This window comes from Diplodia corticola (assembly GCF_001883845.1).
Source record: "Diplodia corticola strain CBS 112549 chromosome Unknown scaffold26, whole genome shotgun sequence".
Taxonomy (NCBI): Eukaryota; Fungi; Ascomycota; class Dothideomycetes; order Botryosphaeriales; family Botryosphaeriaceae; genus Diplodia; species Diplodia corticola.
In genome coordinates, this window is record NW_017971505.1 from 214,297 (window position 1) to 231,798 (window position 17,502).

At 57.9% G+C, this 17,502-nt stretch overlaps 7 protein-coding genes across 7 annotated transcripts; 3 read left to right on the plus strand and 4 right to left on the minus strand.

Moving 5' to 3' along the window:
• Positions 1–77: 77 nt before the first annotated feature.
• BKCO1_2600077 (c6 zinc finger protein) lies at positions 78–920 on the minus strand (the record flags this gene model as incomplete). Its single annotated transcript, XM_020273479.1, has 1 exon — positions 78–920. One exon carries the CDS (start codon positions 918–920, stop codon positions 78–80), a length of 843 nt encoding a protein of 280 aa, XP_020130276.1.
• A 1,123-nt stretch (positions 921–2,043) lies between these two features.
• Positions 2,044–3,042, minus strand: BKCO1_2600078 (rta1 domain protein; the record flags this gene model as incomplete). The annotated part of the gene is made up of 3 exons (XM_020273480.1): positions 2,044–2,522; positions 2,575–2,826; positions 2,886–3,042. The coding sequence occupies 3 exons, from the start codon at positions 3,040–3,042 to the stop codon at positions 2,044–2,046; spliced, it is 888 nt and encodes a 295-aa protein (XP_020130283.1).
• Positions 3,043–3,816: 774 nt separating this feature from the next.
• Positions 3,817–5,094, plus strand: BKCO1_2600079 (c6 finger domain; the record flags this gene model as incomplete). The annotated part of the gene is made up of 2 exons (XM_020273481.1): positions 3,817–3,918; positions 3,973–5,094. 2 exons carry the CDS (start codon positions 3,817–3,819, stop codon positions 5,092–5,094), a joined length of 1,224 nt encoding a protein of 407 aa, XP_020130284.1.
• Positions 5,095–5,979: 885 nt separating this feature from the next.
• On the minus strand, positions 5,980–7,978 carry BKCO1_2600080 (cytochrome p450; the record flags this gene model as incomplete). Its single annotated transcript, XM_020273483.1, has 3 exons — positions 5,980–7,369; positions 7,427–7,741; positions 7,878–7,978. The coding sequence occupies 3 exons, from the start codon at positions 7,976–7,978 to the stop codon at positions 5,980–5,982; spliced, it is 1,806 nt and encodes a 601-aa protein (XP_020130215.1).
• Positions 7,979–9,231: 1,253 nt separating this feature from the next.
• BKCO1_2600081 (aspartyl protease) lies at positions 9,232–10,716 on the plus strand (the record flags this gene model as incomplete). Its single annotated transcript, XM_020273484.1, has 1 exon — positions 9,232–10,716. The coding sequence occupies one exon, from the start codon at positions 9,232–9,234 to the stop codon at positions 10,714–10,716; it is 1,485 nt and encodes a 494-aa protein (XP_020130214.1).
• Positions 10,717–12,285: 1,569 nt separating this feature from the next.
• Positions 12,286–13,955, minus strand: BKCO1_2600082 (pectate lyase; the record flags this gene model as incomplete). Its single annotated transcript, XM_020273485.1, has 3 exons — positions 12,286–13,398; positions 13,452–13,881; positions 13,936–13,955. The coding sequence occupies 3 exons, from the start codon at positions 13,953–13,955 to the stop codon at positions 12,286–12,288; spliced, it is 1,563 nt and encodes a 520-aa protein (XP_020130213.1).
• Positions 13,956–15,346: 1,391 nt separating this feature from the next.
• BKCO1_2600083 (fumarylacetoacetate hydrolase) lies at positions 15,347–17,440 on the plus strand (the record flags this gene model as incomplete). The annotated part of the gene is made up of 3 exons (XM_020273486.1): positions 15,347–15,940; positions 15,985–16,164; positions 16,223–17,440. 3 exons carry the CDS (start codon positions 15,347–15,349, stop codon positions 17,438–17,440), a joined length of 1,992 nt encoding a protein of 663 aa, XP_020130212.1.
• Between the last annotated feature and the right edge of the window lie 62 nt (positions 17,441–17,502).

A 17,502-nucleotide genomic window follows, 5' to 3' on the forward strand; every position in this document is an offset into this window, starting at 1 on the left:
ATGAACCCAGATCGCCATGCAGACAGAACCCCTATGTACGCCCCCAGAAGCCTGGCCTCCCTGACTCACTCCCGATGTCACAAGTCGGGTATCCATCCCAACCTTTCCATCGGCCACCTGATCCACGACTTGCTCCCCTCGTCCAGGGCGTCATGGATGCCGGCGAGGAGGTGGTAGACCCAGCCTTGCATCCACCAGCTGTTACCGAGCTCATTCAGCAGCACGACGAAGTAGGCGAAGACGGTCAGAGCAACAGGCTGCCGTTGCTGCAGGCAGAGCACGAAGTCGTCCGAGACGCGATACATCCAAATGAAGACGGTCTGGGAGGAGGCCGACGAGGACGAGTCGTCGAAAACGCACGCGAAGCAGCGCGAGACGTCGTCGATGGCGGCGAGGTAGGTGGGCAGGTTGGGGCTGTCGCCGGCGACGTCGGCGACGAGCTCGCGCAGCTCGGCGACGCGGGGGTGCTCGTCTCCGGACGCCGGGTCGTGGGCGTAGAACTTTTGCACGCGCGCGCTGGCGGTGGTGAAGAGCGGGGAGAGGGCGCTGTGGCGGATGCTGTCTCCGGTCGTCTCCATGATGGCGCGCACGCCGCGGAGGAGGATGAGCCATTCGGCCAGTCCTTCGTCGCTGAATACGAGGAAGTCACGCGGTTTGGGTCCCTTGGCGAGCGTGTAGAAGCAGGAGAAGATAGCAAAGATGTAAAGGGCCGGCGCGTTGGCATCGTCGACGGCGGGAACGAGGGCGCTGGCGCTGCGCAGGCCGATTTCCCAATGGTGGTCGGCTTTGGCAATGTAGTAGGTGCGCTTTGACGCTCGGAACTGAGCAAGATGCCGAGCGGAGAAGGCCATGAGAGCATGTAGGACGAATGGGTGGGAGAAGCCCAGCCGGGGGACATTGATTCGATAAAAGTCCTGCATGTCTGTGACGTTTGAGATGGTATATGCAGTCGAGGTGGAATAGTTGTGCAACAGCTCGAGATCGGGCACATTCGAGAGGCCAAAAGGCCCAGCTACAGGTGCGGGAGTCGAGCCACTCTCGTAGCCAGAGACAGAACTGGAGGCCCGGCCCGGCCCAGATGGGGTTCTTGGTCCTGCCCTGAGGGCATCTTGGGGGCTGAGACGGTTGGCTGGGCTAGATTCTGCCGAATTGGAAGAGTTCACGGCGGGCGTAAAGTCACACGGGATCGAGTGTCGAAGGCAGTTGGTGCACTCGGGCCTCTTTTCATCGCACTGCCGGGCAGCTGTCAGAATGATAGGCCGGGGTGGGAGGAGCGAGGTAATGGATAGAGCCAGACGAAGGGTAGACTCACAGAGACGTATTCTTCGGACCGGGACAGACGTAGTAGAGACCACTCACCTTGACTCTGCGACGCTTACAGTTCTGACAACCAAGACGGGATTTCCGATGGGATCGCCGCGACGCTGTGAACCCTTTGCTGTTCGGCACCGGTTGCTGCTCGGACATGATCACATGACCGGACGCGGCGCGGAAGGCTGGCAGAGCATGCGGCGTTCACTGATTGGAGCAAGTCGGCGTCGTCCACAAGGCACAAGCAGAGGGGCTGCTCTGTCTTGTAGCCACCGAACGAGGCGCAGCCCGATGCAATAGCGCGAAACGGGCGAGCTCGGACCCAGTTTCGCCGGAAAGTGGCCGCGGCCACGACTTTCACTGTCACTCACGTCTCCACTTCCTCAACAAGGCACACCTGCGCAATCTGTGCGCGCCCTCGTCTCAGTCTCTTAGAGCACGCCCAAAGTTTCTAGTTCCCACTGATGGGGTTCTTCAGCGGCTTGGCCGACGTGATACCCGCGTTCTTGGAGCCAAACGATGCTGCGACTAGGATTTCTACCATTTAGAGATTGTCGCCTAACTGCTACAGGGCATTTTACCGCAGTTTTTCTAAATATATGCGATTACGAACCTCTCAATCACAGGATTCGATATATACGTAAAAGATGAGGACGCTGCTAAAACAACAAACAGTTTTCCATACACCGCTACCAAGCACCGAAATTCAGAAGAGGCTTGTCTCACATCCGATCACACCATGTCCCGAGAATCGCTAAGGCGATCCTCCTTGTTTGAGCCGATAACTCCCATGGTGAAACTACTATCGGACGGACACTCTCCGCGGAGCAGGTGTCCAATCTCGGCAGGATGTTGCCAGTTCATGTACGCCATGACCAGAAACATGAGAAGCGCATCGAAAATGTAAATGTAGACCTCGTTTTGCAGCAAGTATCCGTCGTGGCCTTGAATGTACTCGACTGCACGGAAAATGCATCGGATCATGATGAAGACGCTGACAGCGTACAGCGAAGTGAGGTAATGGCGCCAACGAATCTCGGGCTGCTCCGACTTGGCTGTGGGAGCCGAATTCATGCGCATATGGAAGATGCCCGCGACGATGATGAAGAAGCCGAAGAAAACAAGCTGAAGGATGAGACCGGCAATGATGATGTTTTGCGCCATCTTGAGCGAACTGGGATCCGAGGCTCCCTTGGCCATTAGACCACCGCCTGCCATGGGTTCAGTGGACTGTGCAGTCAAAAACATGGTTGTAGCACTCACCGCTTGATTGCAGCAGGAAGGAGAAGACATCGCCGAAGACGAAGAGCTTTGTGAGCCACCGTCTCTTGATCATGGCATGGCCCTCACCCTCGGTGAGAAGGATGACTCTTCCGAGAATCATGTAGATGGACGCGGCGAAAAGAGCGGGTGCGACGAGGAGGAAGAGGCTCTGAAGGACGTACGGGCCGACCGTCCACTTGCCATTATCTTGGGCTGCAGAGGCAGCGCGGCCAACATAACCAATGATTTCGACTGTTCAAGCAAAGTTGTCAGTTGCAAGTGGCTTATTGTTTTGGATAGGGATGACGCACAGAAGCCACCTATCAAAAAGGCAATCATGTACCATGTCTTGTGCTTGATCAATTGGAAAATGTGGAAAGAAGTCGTCAGAGCAAAAGCGACAACGAATACAATGGCCGCGGGCAGGTTGGGTGAGTAGTTGTACAGCTTGTAGCCATCGGTAGTCATCTTGGATTCGAGACGGGTGTGTCGAGGAACGTGGAAAGGGAGGATGATGAGCAGCAGAGGAGTCAGGACGAGTAGAGGCTACTTGTAGGAACTGTATGTCGGTTTACAGAGCGGCAGCAGCAGTATACGGCGATGCGAGTACAGCGCTACGAGTACGGTGGTACGAGTACGATACGAATACGGCGCTCGTAGCGTGTTCTCCTGCCTGCAGATTCAACACCATGGACTATTTGGAGCACTTTTGCACCCGGAAAGACAGGAGAAGCCCCAGAGATGCCGGCCCACTGCGCACTCGATGGAACCAAGTGAGTGCGAGATATTGAGGTCCGTGATACTGCGCTGCGTGTCAGAGCTGTATGCAGCAATGCGATGCTCATTGCCCGTCTGGCCAACGCTTGGCCCAGGCAAAACCGACTACAGGTGCCGATTACTGTACAATGTTCCAGTGTCGGGCTGCTGCAAAGATGCTGGCGCGGCTACGGGCTCCCGGCGAGGCTGTGCCCGCACGGACATATTCCGTATTCGTGTCCAGCCCTACGCGCTGGCTGCTGTTTAAGCCCCTCCCTGCCAAGCGCAATGCCTTCGCCGTCGTCGCAAGCCATCTATCCTGTGCCATCCACATCCGGGTGCTCGCACTGTCTTTCTCCGCTGCTGCAGCCATCTTGCAGAGAAGCTGTGCTCGTTTGTTCTATTTTTGTTCGCCACCGATCACGTCTGCACTCAAGGCCATCACCAACGCCATCACCACTCGCTCGCTGGCGCAGCCATTGAGACATGACTGCCCCACGCAGAAGCGGCCGAGCTTCCGCCTCGTCCAGGAGAAGCCATCGGAAGTCTCGCTTGGGCTGCGCTAACTGCAAGAGGCGGAGGATCAAGGTTAGCTTGTCTTCTCGCTTGTCTGCTGCTTGCTGACTTGGATGTGACGTGCAGTGCGACGAGAAGAAGCCGTCTTGTACCAATTGTGTGCAGCACTCAATCCGCTGCGATTTCGCTCCGGCTTCTTCATCCGTTGATTCAAGCCCTGGCCATGTTCTTGGCCCCGCCGCGCCTTCTCCCGCCGCGCCTTCTTCCGCCGTGCCTTCTCCACCATCTCTCAAGTCGCCGCCTGCTCGAGCAGACGTTGGATCGCCAGCCTCCGGCCTTGAACTCATCGAACTTGAACTCTTGCAAAACTATCTCACCAACACATGCCTGAGCCTTGGTAGCTCTTACCTTTGGGTTTGGCAAAAAACAATCCCTCAGCTGGGCTTCTCCCATCACTACGTCTTGCAACTCCTGCTCGCCTTCTCGGCATACGATATTGCCCGCCGCGATCCTGCACGCTCAGACTTCCTCCGTGGCTTGGCTGACCAATATCAGCATGCAGCGGTCCAGACAGTGACAGGCCTGCTTCCACACTTGAATGCAGAAAATTCCGATCCACTTTATGTCTCTTCGGTGTTGATCTGTTCGCTATCCTTTGCCAAAGGCCCATCTCCTGGAGACTACCTCATGATCAGTGACCGGGGCGCCTCGGACTGGATGGTCCTGAACCGCGGGACGCGCTCCATCCTTCAATTGCAAAAGAACGCTCTGTGGGCGGGGCGCCTTTCTTTCATGTTGCGAGCAGCTGGTCGTGCACTTCGCGTTGCCTTCACCGAGGGCCCCAATCCAGAAATCAACGAGCACACCCGCGAATTCCGTCGCTACCTCGTCGGCTTGGCTCTCACTGAACCGAACACAACCACCTACCTGGCCGCTTGGGACCGCCTTGTACGTACGCTGAAGGCGATGCTCGACGAGTCGGACGAAGGAAAAGTACAGAATGCCGTCACCTTCGTCTTCTCGTGGGTCTACTGCCTGGAAGAGAACTTCATTCTCTGTCTCCAGCAGCATCAACCGCTTGCCCTTGTCATTCTCGCCTACTTTGTGGTCATGTTGCACGTCTCGCGCCATCAGTGGTTCATCGAGCATTGGCCGGAGCATATCATGGCAGGTATCGTCCACCACATCCCCGACGACCATAAACACTGGATACGGTGGCCCGCAACACAGATCGGGTGGAACGTCTGAGCAATGCAGCAGTCGACATTCGCTGCGGGACTCTGGGTTGTGCAGTCAGTGTATATAAATCAACCCCGCCACTGCTCTACTATCTGCCAGGGCTACCGCCCGAGTGCTATTACTTCGGTTCTGGCCGAGTGGTAGTCCTGGCAGATCCCAGGGTCTCCCGCGGGGCTCTGGGTTCAACCCACGCTTGTACTCCTTCACATTTCCGGATCGCAAAAAACCCTTCGATGAAGCCCTACGGTCGGGCTGAGAAAGGTTTCTGCGGGCTCTCCATCCGGAGAGCCTGTAGTTTTGCTTTTTTGCTCTTTGCTCCATTCAAGAACCCTTTTATCTTCTCTGCTCTCCAATACTTTCGAACACTTAATCGTTTTTGTTTTTGGCGGGAGGCTGTTTGTGATTTGGGTGGGCTGCTGCCTGTTCGTGGGCTGGTCCGAGGGCACCAACAACAATGGTAGCGAGAGCAGACTTTTCTTCGTTTGGGCGGAACCAGTTGCCTGTGACTCAGAGCAACACCAAAGATGCTGAGGCGGACATGCAGGTATGGCATGTTTCTCAGTAAGGTGCAGAAACAGCTGCCTCCCAAAGTGGCGTAGGTTCGGAGAAATTCACAGCTGTACGCCAAACAGACCTCACGGTCGAGAACCACACTGACATGTTGCACATGCGCATCACAGGCCGATTTGTTTGTCTGTCGATACCCATAATCTATCTTTTTTCTTCGCTACCATGTTCGATTACTGGATCATGAATCCGTTCCCGCTCGAGCATATTCCTGAACTCCCATGCGACAAAAGTGCAAAATGCATCTTTTTCGCGACAGTGACGACATAGAAAAGCTCATCCCCATCTGTAGGTCGGGTATTCAGTGTGCGCGTGCGTGCGCGCACTTCAAACCCTATACTCCCACTTCACGCCCTCCCACCCCTCCCTCCGCCTCAATCTCACCGCCACGTCCTCTCGCGGCTTCCACACTCCAATCGGCATGACGTCGTCCAGCGGCGGCGGCACCTTCAGCAGCTCATCGCCCACGATATCCCACCCGCAAACCAACGGCGCCGCGATGCCCGTGGCCTCGACGAGCGCGAGGTTCCTGCCGGGGCAAAAGACCTCGCCGCCGCCGAAGCCGCGGAAAGCGGCGGGGTGGACTTTGTTGCGACCGCCGCCGCCGTCGGTGAAGTCGCCGGCCTGGCTGTCGAGGAAGCGGCGGGGGACGAATTCCGCCGCGTCGTCGCCCCAGATGGCGGGCTTGGTGTGCATGACGCCGGCGTCGATGAGGACGAGCGACCCCTTGCGCAGGAGGTGGCGGTCGGCGAGCATGACGTCTTCGCGCACGGCGCGGACCGACGACGTGGGCATGCCGAGGCGCAGGGTCTCGCGGAAGGTGGAGGAGAAGAGCGGGCAGCGGGTGCGCAGGCGGGCGACGTCGATGGTGGCGACGGCTTTGGGGCCATCGTCGTCGTTTTTGCGCAGGGTCACGGTGCCTGAGGCGTCCAGCTCGGCGCGGATGGCGGCGAGCAGGGCGGGGTCGGCGAAGAGGCGGGCCAGCAGCCAGAAGGTGGTGAAGGTCGAGTTGGGCAGCGCGCCGATGAGCAGGCCCGTGTCGGAGTGGGCGAACATGCGCTTCGTGTAGCCGTGGTCGAAGTGGGCTTGGGCGCGTTGTTGGATCAGCGTCGATGCCCGCAGCCACGCGCCGCTCTCGTAGTACTCGGTCATGGCGGCCTGGAGGCGGGCGCGGCCGCGGTGGGCCTTGGGCGCCACGAGCGAGGGGAGGATGCCGATTCCAAGCAGGACCTGGCCGACCTCCATGTCCCAGAAGTCGGCGAGGAGCGTGGGGTCCTTGGCGAAGATGTTGTCGGGGCCCCAGAGGGCTTTCAGGGTGGGGAAGCCGATGACGTTCTTGCAGAAGTCGACGAGGCCCATGTTGATCTCGCCGCCGCCTTCTTCGCCGGAAGAGAGCTTGTTGAAGATGGCGGCGGCGTCGTCCAGCAGGACTTGGCAGATGCTGTCCAAGGCAGGCCCGCTGGGTAAGTTGTTGTAGAAGACGTCATGGCTGGCGGTAATGACACCCTGACCGTCTTCGTCGAACAGGTTTTTCTGGTTGATGGCATGGGCTGTATCGTCGAAGAGCATCGATTTCCTCACGAAGTTGATGATGAAAGGGCGGAAGGAGATGAGCTTGGACTGGCGGCTCACGCTTGCCGTCAAGGCCGGGCTGGTGATGACATACTGCTTGATGCCCGGGAGGGCGAGAGTATAGATGTCATAGCCGTATTGATCTCTGAAGGCGATGCGGTCAGTAGGAATGCCGGGTTCGGCCAGACGCGTGTGCACTTACTCCATCTTCTGGTAGTATTGCTTGCCATGTCTGTACAAGCCGATCACATGACCGAGCAGCGGGACCTTGGTAGGGATCAGAGGCGGTTCGCGAGGATCGTGATCAACACGGAGGAGTCGCTGCAGCAGGACGCCGAGGATGGCTAGCAGCGTGAGGCCGAGCACGCCCTTGGTGGGCGTGGAGACTCCGGCAGTGGGGTCCATGATGGCGGCGTCACGTCGACCGGCAAGCAAAGGCGGCAAGGATTGACAGGTACCGCCAGAGACGTCTTCCAGCGAGCTAGCTGCGCAATGGTAGAGCCACGGTCGGCGATAGCTATGAAGGGTCGTTGTTAGTTGTTGCCAAGAATAAAGGATTGGGTGGCGTTGATCGACCGACGACCAGGCAGGCGTGCAGGGTCCGGCTTCTCTCACGGCAGTCGCACCTGACCGTTTGCTGCAACGCTACCTACACCATCTCCTCACCATCATCATCATCCACCACAATTGACGTTGCTCGCTCAGGCCAATTCGCATCTCGCACCGTGTCTCTTTGCCGTTGGACTTCGACCATCTCCTCCGCAATCTCGTCCTTGCATTGTGTCCCAGCTCGTTGTCCACCACTGTACGTAGTCTCTCACAGACGCGACTTCTCAAGACGATCTAGAGCTCCAGAGCTCCGGAGCTCGGCCTGGAAGGATGTGCCCTCAGTGCATCCAAGCTGCGGCTTGGCCTTACGTAGTTGGCTTGGTTTAGTTGCCGAGGCGCGGTCATCGTCTAATAAGCCCTGTCATCCTCTGGGGCCTCGACTCCTCGGAGCCTCCCAAGACCCCTTGCAGCCCGGAAAATCCACCACGGGCATTATTGCGCCAATAGGAGCCCTTCAGCCCACCAGGAAGAACGGCATTCCAGATACCAGGACATCATGCACATGGTCAGCACGCGCAATTCTTCTACGGTGTCTCTGGAAGCCGGCAAAGTGAGGAATCAAGGAGCATTCGTTCCAGCCTGATGGCTATGATCCTGAAAGCTGTGCAGCCCAGAGCGATCTGAGGACTGCCTATCTGTCATTCGAGACCTGGGCTCTTCGTCTACGACTGCCGCCAGAGCTGCCTCCCCTCGAGGGTAGCTGCCGCTAGTCACGCTCCACCATAGCCTCCCAGCACTCCACTCTCCTCGATAGGCTAAGCCGCCGGTGACATCATTGCTTCATCTGTTTGTCCTGTGGCGTATCAGAAGGCTGGAATTTTTGCATCTTCTCCAAGCCGATTACCTTGTTGGGAAACGCTTCCGCTGTCAGCTATCAATTCCATTAGTGCCCGCGCGCCGCAGGCTGCGGTGCCTCATTAGCGCACCTATGGGCCACCGTCAGATGCTACTCTAAAGCTATTGTCCGCAAACGGAATTGCATGTCCGCATGCGGCGATGAATGCTCCCTCCCTTCCCCACTTTCAACTTTCTCGGCACCATGGCACAGGATGACAGTAAACTGCGCGCTATTGCACAACCGGCCGTGCCGGAGAGAATGGTTCAACGTGGGAGCTGTTACCCGCAGCATTGGGCCGATTCCAAGCCGCTTCTGGGCCCACAGACCCTGGCCCTCGCTCCGTCCAAGGTACTCGCCGCACCGTTACTCGGGCTTGGATTTGTGGAAGTCCGCGGCCATCAACACTGGTATAAGATGGACTGTCAATCCTCCGGAAAATAATCATCAACTCACCATCCACTCCTCCACTCACCAACACTCCAATCCACTCAACTCTACAACCCAATCGGCAATCCAAACTACTCTACAACACAATCAGCAATCAGCAATCAGCAATCATCATGCATACCTCCACCGCACTCATCGCAGCCCTGGCTGCCATCTCCTTCCCTCAGGCTCAGGCGAACCCCATTGAGGCCCGCCAGAACGTTGGCTTCACCCTTGAGCAACAGCCCTATGGCAAGCGCCTCAAGAACGGTCCCATCGCCCTCGGAAACCTGTACAAGAAGGTCGATGCCGACATGCCCAGCGAGGTCCTCGATGCCTTCTCTGTTGCCACTCAGTCGCAGGCCCCCGACATGCTCAACAAGAACAAGAGACAAGCAACCGCCGCCGCCGCCACCAAGCCTAAGCCAACCTCCACCAGCACTTCCAGCTCCAGCATTCGCACCACTTCCAGCTCCAGCTCCAGCTCCAGCTCCAGCGTTCGCACCACTTCTAGCTCGACCTCCAGCTCCAGCATCCGTACTACCACCAGCTCCTCCTCGAGCTCCAGCATCCGCACTACGAGCTCGTCGTCCTCGACTTCCACCAAGGCATCCAGCACCTACCAGAGTGGGTCCGCAGTTGCGACCCCTGTGAACGAGTTCGACACCGCCTACATGATCCCCATCACTGTTGGCGGCACGACTGTCTACGTCGATGTTGACACTGGCTCCTCCGACCTCTGGGTCCTGTCCAACCTGCAGCCCAGCAGCCAGACCTCGGGCCACAACATCTATTCGCCCTCGGCGTCGAACCTGAAGTCGGGCTACTCCTGGAACGTTACCTACCTTGACGGCAGCACCGCGAGCGGCGCCGTCTACAACGACACGGTCGGCATGGGCGGCATGACCTTCAAGGGACAGTCGGTCGAGGCGGCAAAGACTGCCTCGGACGCATTCGTTGATGCTGCTTATGACGGCATGCTTGGCTTGGCCTTCGACGTGCTCAACACCGTCCAGCCCGTCCAGCAGAAGACTCTTTTCAACAGCATCAAGAGCCAGCTTCCCTCGCCCGTCTTCACCTCTCTTCTCAAGCACAACGCTCCGGGCTCCTTTGACTTCGGATATGTCGATTCGAAGAAGTACACGGGCGCCATCACTTACTCCAACGTCGACACCTCCAACGGTTGGTGGCAGTTCAACGCCAACGGCTACAGCATTGGCTCCGGTGCCGCCGTCTCCCAGACCTTCGCTTCGGTCGTTGACACTGGCACCACCCTCATGGTCCTGCCTTCCACCATTGTCACTGCCTACTACGCCAAGGTCACCAACGCCTCCTACTGGAGCGACTACGGCGCGTGGGTCTACCCTTGCTCCGCCACTCTCCCCAACTTCAACCTGATCGTCAACGGCGCTGCTCAGACCATTCCCGGCAGCCTCATGACCTACGGCCCCATTGACTACAACGGCAACTGCTACGGTGGTCTCCAGCAGAACGACAACATCGGTGTCGCCATCCTCGGCACGATCTTCATCAAGTCTCAGTTCGTCGTCTACGACCAGAGCACCACCCCTCCCCGCGTCGGCTTCGCCAAGCAGGCCGGCCTCAGCTACACCTCCTAATTTCGCCTTGTATTATTCCAAAGATTTCCTTTTGTTTTTTTCACTTAGCTTAGCGAGCTTTCATACACTCTCTCGGAGCGCAAGAATTGCGCTACCTACGGCTGAACGTCACACACTCTCTTTTCTATCATTGTAAATACCCCCAAAGTGGTGGATGAGCGATACTCTCGGGTTTTTTGTTGCGCAAGAATTCATTGTTTCAGACTAGCATTTACTTGGAAGCATCATGGAGTTTCTTTTTACACTGTACTATTAGACTAGAGACTTTCTAGATCATAGATCGATCAAACAGACTTCTACACACATTTACTTATTTTATTTCGGTGATCTACTAATTCCTAATATGTGCAGTACAGCTCCCTTCCTCCTATCATCATTGTCATAATCATCATCGCTATCTCACTTTTAATTCGCCTTTTTGTTTTATTTATTTTTACCTAAAAATGTTTTGAAGGTATTGGAAAGCACAAAACTTCGAAAGAAATTGCGTTGACTACGTACTTCATTGTCATCTATTTCTTTGAACGTTAAAATTCTGTTAATCATAATTCTTATGACTTGAGTCTCTGCTGGTGGTGATGCTATCCTATCTCAAACCAACCGACGTGGCTACGGATGATCAAGTGCCCAATCGAGGAGGAAAATATGTGTTTCAGATTGCTTATGAATGAGTGTTGAAACAAAGTGCTCGTCACTAACAAAGATTCAAGTTCGCTCTCCCGCATTGACTACAGGTCCGTTGGCTGCACCTTCATCACAAGCCCAAGTTTACCGTTCAAAGGTAATGTGCGAAGGATCGTTGAACCGACATAAAGCGTCTAGACACATACTTGCCCCGCAGGCGCTTCCGAGAACCACAGAAGCCCGATTCGATGCCGGGCAGGAGAAATTCCCTCATACTCGCGACGAAGCTCGAGGTTCCCATCACAGAGATGTCCGAAGCGCTGACACATCCCCCGCTTTCCGTTGCGGATCAACCTTGGGATTGTAGGAATTTTTCAAAAATCACTTGTGCTTTGCTGGATTGGGTGTGTTTCCGTTCTCTCCGCTGCTCCGGAACAGATGAACGCATATATATCGCGCACCCGCACCTCTGCCGCTCGTTGAGAAAGTACTGGGTCTCGGAAAAAGCATCACGAAGGAATCAGCGATTGACTATGAAACAGAAATCGAAACCGGAGACTGCCGTTTCCGGGATTTACGTTTTTCTGGTGGTGAAAAGTTGACTGCAGAGAAAGCCGTGGGCCAGGCAGGAACGGAGAGTCCGCCAGGGAGGTTCGTCCCGCCGGCCACAAGGCGCTGAAATATGTACGTTGCCCTTTCCCGGGAAAGGGGGGGCGACCCGATACCACGGATCTGGTCGAAAGTATAAACATGAGAAGCAACGAAACCCCGCAATAATAATAATTTCTTTCCATCATCATCATTCTTCACGCACCCAAGCTTTTCCCCCAAGCTTTCTGCTTCATCAACGAAGCGGCCATTCCCATCTCGGCCAACCGTTATACACCGAACCAATGGTCGGTCGCCGTCATCCCTTTCCTTTCCTTCCCTTTTTTTCTTTTGTCATCACGCCGTCGTCTGCCCCGCATTCTTCCTGACATACGCCTCCACCGCGGCGGCATCCCCACCAAACGCGTCCACCGGCACCTCTTGCGCCGCCAACCCCTCGCACCCCGTCACGAACCCGCCGTCGACGAACTCGCCGTCGTCGTCGTCCTCGCGCGCGTACGCCCACGTGTTCTCGGCGTTGCGCTGCAGGTCGATGGAGGCGCCGTTGAAGGTGCTCTTGATCTTCAGGGCGTCCAGGGCCGAGGAAGAGGAGGAAGAGTTGGCGATGTCGGCGGGCGAGCAGAGGGTGGCGGGGAGCTGCGGGGTGGATAGGTCGGAGAAGGAGAAGATGCGGGACGAGTCGTCGGCGCCGTGGGTGCCGGACTGGACGAAGGCGTTGGCGGCGACGACGACGGTCGAGGCGTTGTAGACGCCGAGGTTGTACTGGAAGTTGGGCTTGTACGAGGACGTCTCGTTGGCGGCGGCGGCGGCGGTGGTAGCACGCTTGGTGGCGTTGGGCGAGGAGACGCTGTCGTCGGCGAAGAGCGGGGCCTGCTCGGCGTAGTTCTCGAAGAGGTTGGCGACGATGTAGAAGGTGCCGAAGCGCATGAGCGGGTTGCGGCTCATGCTGTTGGAGAAGTGGTTCCCGAAGACGGTGAAGCGCATCTTGCCCAGGTCGAGGGGGCCCTCCTTCTCGCCGCCGCCCCACAGCAGCGACTTGTGGTGGTTGGCGACGACGTTGTGCGAGAAGGTGACGCTGTCGGTGCCGTCCTCGGCGTCGAACAGGCCGTCGTAGCGGTCGACCTTCCAGCCCCACAGGAAGTCGTCGGGGGCGACGGCCGTGGGCCCGTCCTCGAAGACGTTGCCGTCGAACCACACGGTGTGCGACGACACCATGGACACGGCGTCGTACCGGGCGTTCCAGCTGCTGGGGTACGTCTCGGGCGAGGGGAAGCAGTCGCGGGGAGACGAGATGCGGATGTTGCGCATGATGATGTTGGAGCGCGTGTTGAAGTTGAGGTTGACGCCGTGCAGGTAGGCCGACGAGTCCCATCCGACCAGCGTCAGGTTGCCCGCCGCGTCGATGGATTCCCACGACTTTTGCACGTTCTGCACCTGGCTGCGCCAGCCCTGGAGGAGGTCAGTGGCACGGCCTGAGGCAATTGGGCGGGGGTTCTACTGACATTTTGGCGCTTGATCAGGTCGAGCAACTCGGTGGCGTTCTGGCCGTCGAACTGCTGGCCGGCGTCGGCTGCATCCTGCACCAGGCCGGTGTAGGTCTCGTTCATGCCCATGAGATACAGGGTGAAGTTGAACTTCGAGTTGTTGCTGCTGTCAACGTAGAACTGGCAGTCGCCCGTCACGGTTTCGTTGATCTCGCTGCCCTTGATTTCGCCCTTGACGTAGACGGTGCGCGGGGTTTCCATTTTCAGGACGGTGCGCAGGTCGGGCATGTTGTCGACCACATAGGTGTTGTTCGCGGTGGGCGTGCCGCCTCCAGTAGCGGCTGCGCCGAAGCCGAAAGGCGTGCGGTCGGGGAGCTGGGGCGCCGGGCCATCGTAGGGCTGCAGAGCGCAGGAAAGAGAGCAAAAGGCCGCGAGGGCAAGAGAAAGACTGGACAACATCGAAAAGAGCGAGGGACAGCAAAGACGTAGCGGCACTACCTACGCTACGGGCGCCCCAGGCATTTTTATGAAAGTAGGATGGAATTCAGGCGGCCGGGGCAATCTATTTGCGGAGCGGACGCAGGCGAGCGGGCGATCATGACCCGCGCTCCAGAATTCATCAAAGCCCGATGCGAGGCCATTGTCGGAAGGTGGAGTGGCCAAGGGTGGAGCTGATTGCTGAAGTCATGGAGAGATCTGCAGAGAAGAAACGCCTCGTTTTTCCGTCCACTGGCGGCGTCTTCTTAACTACCTACTCTCGCTCTTCGGTCAGTGCTCACGCCTCGCCGCACTGGGCTGCCAATTATCCGCACCCTATGTTTCTCCATCTCACACCTTCAGCCTCTCTTCGCGACTCAACTGCATCTAGATGGCAATGCCTTGAAGAAGCCGCTGACTGGTTTTTCTTTGCGCATCAGCCCACTTGGCTCCGACAGTCCAACATTGACACCACGGCAGTGGCCTCACTACTGCATAATCAATAACCATTAACTCTCGTTTTCCTCCGTCACCATCGGCTCAGCGGTAGAGCACTTCTCCTGATCGGAGAAGCTGGACTCTTTCATCGGTGTGGATATCTTGCAAATGACGTGGCTGACGTCATATGGTTGCAGCTCTCCCACTCCTACAATAGCATTGAAAAGTACAGACAGCAATTATGAGGCTGAGCCTCGATCTCCCGGAGAAAGGGGTGGGGAAGCTCAGGAAGTCCGCACCGTGGTTCAGCGCTGACAGTTGCAAGTCGGAACAAACCGCCGGAACCTAGCCTGACAATGCTAGCGACTTTGATGGTCCCAAGGGAGTAGCAGCTACCAGATCCTATCTACGGCCAGGAACACGACAGCCGAACCATGGACGCCGCTCAGTGGCGAACTAAGCTGCCTTCCTTCCATCATTATTGCCGATGATGGATGGCCAGGCACCGCAGCCTAGTAGCTCTTGATGCATGCCCAATAATTGAAGCTGAACAATATATAGCCTGTCCCGTTTCCACTCCCTCCAAGTCAAGGAAGTCGCGCTAGTCTCCATGTGGAAGAAGAGGGTATGTTGATACATTTTGACCTCCGTTTCCGCCACAACAAGTACGGAATTTAGCAACCAAAAAGCTTTGGCTCAGACTCACACTCAGCTTCTTTCCATACATCACAGCGGGAGTGACCCTGGCACCCAGGAAGCCATGTGGACTCGGAACGTGTTACCGCTGCAACAACGCTGGAAGACAAGAACCACTTCCACCAATCATGTAGCATGAGGGCCGTTTGGGCTGCATAGCGAAACGGTCGCTCGAGCATTGTTGCGCAGCAGAGACACCCGGAGAAAAATGGCGTCAACGTCTGCTGCCCCACTCTTGCTTGAGAACAGACAAGTCTCGCCGACCTTGCTGCACAAACTCTGCCTTTCGATACTCCAGCACGATGGCAGCCGGCTACACGAACTACGTATCCTACGAGGATCCGGCGACCAAACGTCCGCGCATTGGCCATCTCGACCTCGACACTGACACCATTCACGCGCTGAGCTTCCAGTCCGGCGCGCCTGTCCAAAGCCTGTACCAGGTGATTGAAGCCGGCGAAGAGAACATCAGCCTGGATGAGTTCGAGGACCCAACTCCTGTCTCCCGGCTCAGGGTCCTGCCTCCAATCACCGGCCGCGACATCCTTGCCGTGGGCAAGAACTATTTCGACCATGCCAAGGAGTTCAACAGGTCTGGCTTCGACAGCTCCGACAAAGTCGACGTGCCCTCTCACCCCGTCATCTTCACCAAGCGCGCCACTTCCATCATCGCCCATGGAGACCAAATCTACCACCATCCCGACTTCACCCACTCCCTGGACTACGAGGGCGAAATCGGCGTCATCGTCGGCAAATCTGGCTACAGAGTCGCCCAAGACAACGCCATGGACCATGTCTGGGGCTACACCATCATCAATGACGTGACAGCTCGCGAGAGACAGAGAGACCACAAGCAATTCTTCATCGGAAAGTCCGGCGATACCTTTTGCCCAATGGTATGTCCCAGGTCCCCGGCACGAACAAACATTGACATCTCCAGGGTCCCATTGCAAGGCCAGCAAAGCACCTTCCCGACGTCCTGCGCGTTCAGACTGTTGTAAACGGCAAACTTGAGCAGGACGCCACGAGCAACGACCTGATCTTCTCCGTGCCGTTCCTCATCAAGACTCTCTCCGAAGGCATGACGCTGCAACCCGGAGACGTCATAGCAACCGGAACAGTGAGTCCACCACCCACACCCTTTCTCTCCTCCAACGCCAGTCTGACCCTTCCACCAGCCCGCCGGCGTCGGCATCGGCAAAAAACCTCCAGTCTACCTCTCACCAGGAGACACCATCTCCGTCAGCGTGACGGGCCTGGGAACCCTCACCAACGCCGTCACCGCCGACTTGCCGCCGCCCCCGCCCAGCAGCCACCCGCCCTCGGCTACTGCTGACCTGCCCACGCTGACCACGCACCTCCTCCACGCCACCCTCCCGCCAACCAACAATCCCGTCACCTTCCTCCCCACCCCCGGCTTCCCAGCAAGTTCCTTCTCCGCCCTGTGCGCTTCCCTGCTACAACACCCCTCCTCCTCCTCCTCCTCCTCCCCCGACACCGCCCACCACAACGTCTCCTACACGACCGCCACCGTAACCGCAACCGCAGCAAACCTCTTCCCCACGCTAGCCCACCCCCTCCGCACCCTCACAACCTCAACCACCACCACCACCCAACCCCTCACACTCATCACCCACGGCCCCTCCGCCCTCACCGCCCTGCACCTCGCCTCCTCCCCCACCACGAACATCACCAACCTCATCCTCATCAACCCCCCGCCGCTGCCGCCGCCGCCGCCGCCGTCGTCCCTCCTCCCACCAAACGACGACAACAACGACACCACCACCACCGACACCCACCTCCCCACCCGCCTCCGCCACCTCATCGCCTCGTCCCGCCGCCGCTCCAACTCCGACTCCGGCTCCGACACAGCAGCAACACCACCACCGCCCACGATCCCCGACCTCATCGCCGCCCACGAAATCGGTTCCAAGGCCAAGACGTCGGACCCGCTCGCCGTCGCCGCGTGCCGGCTGTCCGCCCCTGCCGATGCGTGGGCGTGGGAGTGGGCGCGCGCCGCGCTGTTGGCGAGGGTGGTGGCTAGGGAGGTGGCGGCGGATCAGGGACGGCGGCAGAATCGGGCTGGCGACGATGACGGCGGCGACGGGCAATGGTCGGATGGTGGGCTGGATGGGCTGGACGAGGTGCGGGCGGATGTGTTGGTCATTACGGGGGATGAGGACTGGATGGCGCCGGCGGAGGGGTGGGAGGGGTGGGTCGGTGGGGAGGACGAGGACGAGGCGGAGGCGCGGGGGAGTGGGAGTGGGGAGGGGAAGAAGAGAAGGAGGGAGATACGGGTGCTGGAGGGGGTGGGGCATTGGGCCATGTTGGAGGATGTGCGTGGCGTGGCCGAGGCGGTGAGGGGGTTCCTGGCGGCAGCGGCGCCGGCGGCTTGAGGCATGAACGGGCTGTGCGTGCATCTATGTTCGGGCGGGGCCAAATTCGCCTGTGCTATCAT